At 49.5% G+C, this 5,184-nt stretch overlaps 1 protein-coding gene across 3 annotated transcripts in view; it reads right to left on the reverse strand.

The window, feature by feature from the left end:
• Positions 1 to 489: 489 nt before the first annotated feature.
• C2cd2l (C2CD2 like) overlaps positions 490 to 5,184 on the reverse strand; it is a 10,756-nt gene continuing 6,061 nt past the window's right edge. Inside the window, exons 11-14 of one of the 3 annotated variants that reach the window (XM_005347173.3) lie at positions 4,522 to 4,623; positions 4,247 to 4,383; positions 3,875 to 4,160; positions 491 to 1,625 (exon numbers count right to left, since the gene is read on the reverse strand). In XM_005347173.3, the coding sequence (XP_005347230.1) occupies positions 1,414 to 1,625; positions 3,875 to 4,160; positions 4,247 to 4,383; positions 4,522 to 4,623 (737 nt within the window). In that variant the 3' untranslated portion in view covers positions 491 to 1,413. Of the gene's footprint in view, positions 1,626 to 3,874; positions 4,161 to 4,246; positions 4,384 to 4,521; positions 4,624 to 5,184 lie in introns of all 3 variants that reach the window. The other 2 variants (XM_005347174.2, XM_026779546.1) reach the window with 2 other exon arrangements.

Below are 5,184 nucleotides of genomic sequence, written 5' to 3' on the forward strand. Positions count from 1 at the left end.
AGCACATAGTCCCCATTTTACAGAAAAATGAAACAAAACGAAACTGAGCCAGGCGGTGGTGGCGGGCACACCTTTGATCCCAGCACTCAGGAGGCAGAGGCAGTGGAATCTCTGAGTTCAAGGACAGCCTGGTCTACATAAAGGAGTTCCAAGCCAGCTAGGGCAACATAGTTGAGAGTCTGGATAAAACAGCAACAAAAACAACTGGGTACCCATATTTGGCCATGGTCATGAAGGTAACCAGTGAAGCTGGGTCTCAAATCAAAAACAATCCAGGCCCAGCGTCCATGCTCTGAACTCTGTTATGACCTAGAAAGAACAGCCTATTTGAGAGGGGGATGAAGACAAGGGAACTAGCAGATTAGCTTTTTTTGTAGCAACTTTTCAGGGTGTTGTCACTCAAACCTCTCTACATGTCTCTTTGTCTTCTGGAGCATCTTTGTCTCCTGTCCTTCCTCATTCCTAGGGCAGTGCCAACGATCCTCTTACTCTATCAATACCACAGCCTCGCTGCCCGTTTGCCTTTCAAAGGATAACCAGCAGCTCTCATTTATAAATTCCAATTTGACTTTAATTAAATAAATTAAATTCCAAGCCATCACACAGCAATGGACATCATCATCCCCCAACATAGAGGTGCAACCTCGCTCTATGATCGCACAGTATTTAAAGCTCCTAACGCTACCTCTCTAGGGAAGGCTTTCTACCAGCTTCCTGGCTCCCTCCTAACTGAGCCACTGCTCATGGAGAAGGCATCAAGTACAAAATGGTAATAAAGGGGAAGGAGAGAAGAGGAGCAGTGTGGGAGGTAGGGAGGTGGGGAGTACCTGCCCCCCATCCTGGGCACTAGCCCGGCTTCCTATGATCTGCCAATGTCTTCCTGAGACAGACACTGGTGCTGGTCTAAGTGGGAACCCCCAAGAGAGGTGTAGAAACCCTCTTGGAGATTGCCTTACCCTCCTGGGACAGAAAGGGTCACCTGGGAGAGATGCCCTCTAGCATCTGTTGGCCGATGCTAGATGCTTAGGGTCCTAGACCACACATATAAATAGAAAAGAGAATAAATAAGGGAGAAGGATCTGCCCAGGAGATGAGTGCCCCGGGGCTCCTCTCTGGGGGCAGTACCAGCAGAGGGCACAGACTTCTGAAGAATGTCCACACATGCCAAGACAGAGCCTGCCTCTGACTCCCAGCTGCCAAACTCTCTTCTACGTCCACAACCACAAGTGCCTGCCTCTCAAATGCTTCCCATGTCAAACATCCTTCCAATTCACCCCACAGCCCAGAGTGCCGGGGCTTCTTAGAACCCGAAGGCTTTCCTTGCCCCAGCACTGGGAATCCAGGGAGGGGTACAGAAGGGGATGCGGGGAACGGGCTGAGAGAACTCTTGCCCTCTCCTAGTTCAGGAGGCTCTCAGAGCTGGGGGTTGGGGTTGCCATTGGCCTTGGGTTTGGATTTGAAGGAAAACCGCTTGATAAGGCGACGGGAAAAGCTGCCAGCCTTCTTCCGGACGCTAGGTGTGGCTGTCGTGTTGGAGAGGTCATCGTGTGACTGGCTCAGACCAGCTTCCTTCTGTCGTGGCCTCCGGCGGAAGATGAGTTTAGTGCCGCTGCGCAGGAAACTCACTGTGGGGAAGAAGGGAAATTGAGGCAGACGGAGGGGCACTGGAATGGGGTGAGGATGGAGACTTAGGACGTTAGGACAGAAAATGAAGAATAAAAAGGCTCTTGCCTAACGCCTGCCTTTCTCAGGAAAGAAAGTGGAAGCGCACAAGGGCTTTACCCATCCTGAGGAAGGAACAACATTCTAGGGGAGGGATCTGGGTGCACTTCTGACCCTATCCCCAGGAGAAATAACCCGGGCAGGGGCTGCTGCTGTGCTGGGACTCAGCCTCCTTCTGTGGAAAGACAAAGGCTGCACAGAGGGTGTTCCTCAAAGCCTATAAATCATAAAAGGAAAGATGAGTTAACACTTGCATTCCAGGGTGTGAGCAGTGGGGAGTCTGGAAACCTCAAAGAGGTAAATAAGGGTGAGAGAGAGCGAGAGCGAGAGAGACAGAGACAGAGACAGACAGAGAGAGAGAGACAGAGAGAGACAGAGAGGAAGGTGCACTCAGCAGGCTTTGGACTTAAAAACTCCTTTACCTCAAGAAGTGAGGCAAGCCACAAATTGAAATTCTTTTTTGTTAGTTTTGTTTGAGGCAGAATCTGAATTTGTAGCCCAAGCTGAACTTGAACCCATTATGCAACCCTGGCCGATCTTAAACTCACAGCCTGCACTTGCAGTAGACTCTCGGACTGAGATCACAGCCTGCACTTGCAGTAGACTCTCAAGTACGAGATTACAGTCTGCACTTGCAGTAGACTCTCGAGGACTGAGATCACAGCCTGCACTACCACTCTGGCTTTTAAATCCAAACAGACCGCAGCTGACAGGCTTCTTGGTCAAAGGGTGAAGATGCATGACAGCAAACTCTGTCCTTTGAAGTTAGGAATGTTGTTGGCAACCTGAGTCACTACCAGAGGGAAGATTCCCTCCTTTCCTCTTTGACAGCCTCAATATGCGGTCTGTAAAATGAACTTACTCAAAACCCTGCTCTAGCCTCGCGTGCTGGGATAGCTCAGTGCCACCATCCCTGGCTCAGAGGAACAATTTTTTTTTTTTTAAAACAGGGTCTCACTACTATGTATTTGCTGCCATCCTGGAACTCACTATGCAGACCAGACTGGCTTTGAACTTACAGATCCACCTGCCTCTGTCTCTGGAGTGCTGGGATTAAATGTGTGTACCCGGCTCAGAACAACAACTTTAAGATTGGCATGGAGTAGAATTTCTTATATCTATGCAACTAGGGATACAGAGTAAAGGAGGAGGGAAAGCCAGTGAGTTCCAGGCCAACCTTGGGTATAGTGTGAGACCCTGTCTCAAACAAAACAAAAAATAAACAAGAGTTAGTACATATCTCAGCAGGACACTAGAGAGATGGCTCGGTGGTTAAGAGCACTGGTTGCTCTTCCAGAGGACCAAGGTTTGATTCCCAGACTTCACGTGGCAGCTCATAACTGTCTATAACTCCACTTCCATAGCATCCAACAACCTCTTCTGAACTCTTTGGGCATCAGGCACACATGTGATGTACAGATACACATGTAGGCAAAACACCCATATACATTTAAAAATAATTGTTAAAGATATCTCAACAGGTATTTGTTGCCAAACATGACAACTACAGTTAAATCTCAGGAACCTACATGGTAGATTGTGTGCTATGATGTGTGCTCATGAACACACACACACACAAATACAATAAAATAAAAAAAATATAATGGTTTTTAAAAAGAATGGCTGGGCATGTTGGTGCCTCCTATAATCTTAACAACAATGGCTGGGAGGTGGAGGCACGAAAATCAGATAGTTACGGCTGACTTTGGGTATCTAGCAAGTTTGAGATAGCCTGGACTACATGAGACTCAGTCTTCAAACAACAAAAGCAAGTGAAAGAAAACAAGCCTGTTAACCCAGGAAGAAAGGTCAATGTGGTGACTTCCCATGCTGTCACTCCAGTTTGTCATAGTCAGGCTAGGAACTGAAGCACCCAGTTCCTTGCTCTACTGGAGTTTGCCTGACCCTCAAAGGCAAGTTAGGTGAGCCTACCATGGCCTCAAGTTGTCTAGTAGGACTGAGGTGACAATACGGTGATATGAAAAAGTGGTAGACAGCTGAGAGTAGTGGCCCATGCCTAGAATTTAGCACTTGGGAAACTGAGACAAAGATTTATTTCAAGTTTGAGGCTAGCCTGGGCTACATGGTAAATTCCAGGCCAGACTCTGTCTCAGCCCTGCAGTAGAGGGATGAATTGTCCATCGCTCCCTACCTTTGTGATCCTTGAGGCTTCGGGTCTCCAGGGCACCAGTCGACCCTGTTTCTGACTCGACATCATCCACTGACGGCCTCTCAGAGATGTCTGAACGTGTTGTCTCATCTGCTTCCTGGACACTTGTGGGACTGGAGAGGGCATCGAGGGGTCCTGGGGATGTGGCTGATGGGTCTGAGGGAGGTGACGAAGGACCACCACTGGCTCCTGCATCATCTTGCATTGAGGCTTCCATAGAAGCTGCATAACCCAAGGACAGTGCCAACTCGTCCTGAGCGATGGGCACCTGCCAGAAGGGACAGGTTTCAATGGGCAAGAATGACCCATTAGGCCATTCTCCCCATCTTAGCTTTCTCCCCAGAGCTCTGTTACCTTGGAAACACCAGAGATGATAAGTGTGCTGCGCTTGGTGGGTGTCTTCTTGGCTGCCCGCCCACTGGGCTCAGTCAGCTGGCGAATTGCTGTCTCTGCTACTGGGTCCAAGCCGTTAGAAAGGTGGCTCTCTCCTGCTAGGGGATACAGAGGACGCATAGCTTGACTTCTGCCTGACTTCTTGGACTCAAACTCCTCTTGCTCCACCCAAAGTAGTTCTTGACAACAGGGGCATTAGGGCCCGCCAGTGCTCACTCATCCCGTTCCCCACTCACGGCTGCTGCTGTGGGAGGCATTGCTGGGGCCGCTGCTCTCGCTCAGCACTGTTGTCATCTTCTCAGTCACCTCCACCTTGGACGGGGAGCGGGAGGGGGAGTCTGGTGGGTGGGGGAGGGGGAGTGAGCTGGGAAGTGCTTTAGAATGGCCCCCACCCCTGTCTTTATTGAGATGCAGCCTTTGGTTGACTCAGAGGGCAAGGATGATTAAGAGGGATTAATCACAAGGGTGATTAAGAAGATGCTGTACAAACGGAAAAGATGCTAGAGGGACCAATGACAGTGAGGGAAAGCGCCATGGGGCCCACTGACAGTACAGGGAGATACCAAACATATATGGAGAATGTTTAGGGCTCTGTAAAGATAGGGAAATTGCCATGGGATTCCCAGAGAAGGAACAAGTGTGAGGTTAAGGCCGCTGGAGATAGAAAAATGTCACAGAAACCCCCAGGTTTGCTGGAAGAGCCCAGAGACCACATAAGGTTGGGAGTAGAGGTGGGACAATTAGCCAGTTGGGGCTAGATTCAAGGAAGGAAAGACACCCATGGAAAGATAGAAAGGAACTTAGAGCAAGAGGAGAGATGGGCAGATTCCAAAGGAGTAAATGGGGAGAGGCTAGCTGACGGATGGAGGGGCTAGCTGATGGATGGAGAGGCTAGCTGA

The sequence above is a fragment of the Microtus ochrogaster genome, chromosome 5 (assembly GCF_000317375.1).
Source record: "Microtus ochrogaster isolate Prairie Vole_2 chromosome 5, MicOch1.0, whole genome shotgun sequence".
Classification (NCBI taxonomy): domain Eukaryota; kingdom Metazoa; phylum Chordata; class Mammalia; order Rodentia; family Cricetidae; genus Microtus; species Microtus ochrogaster.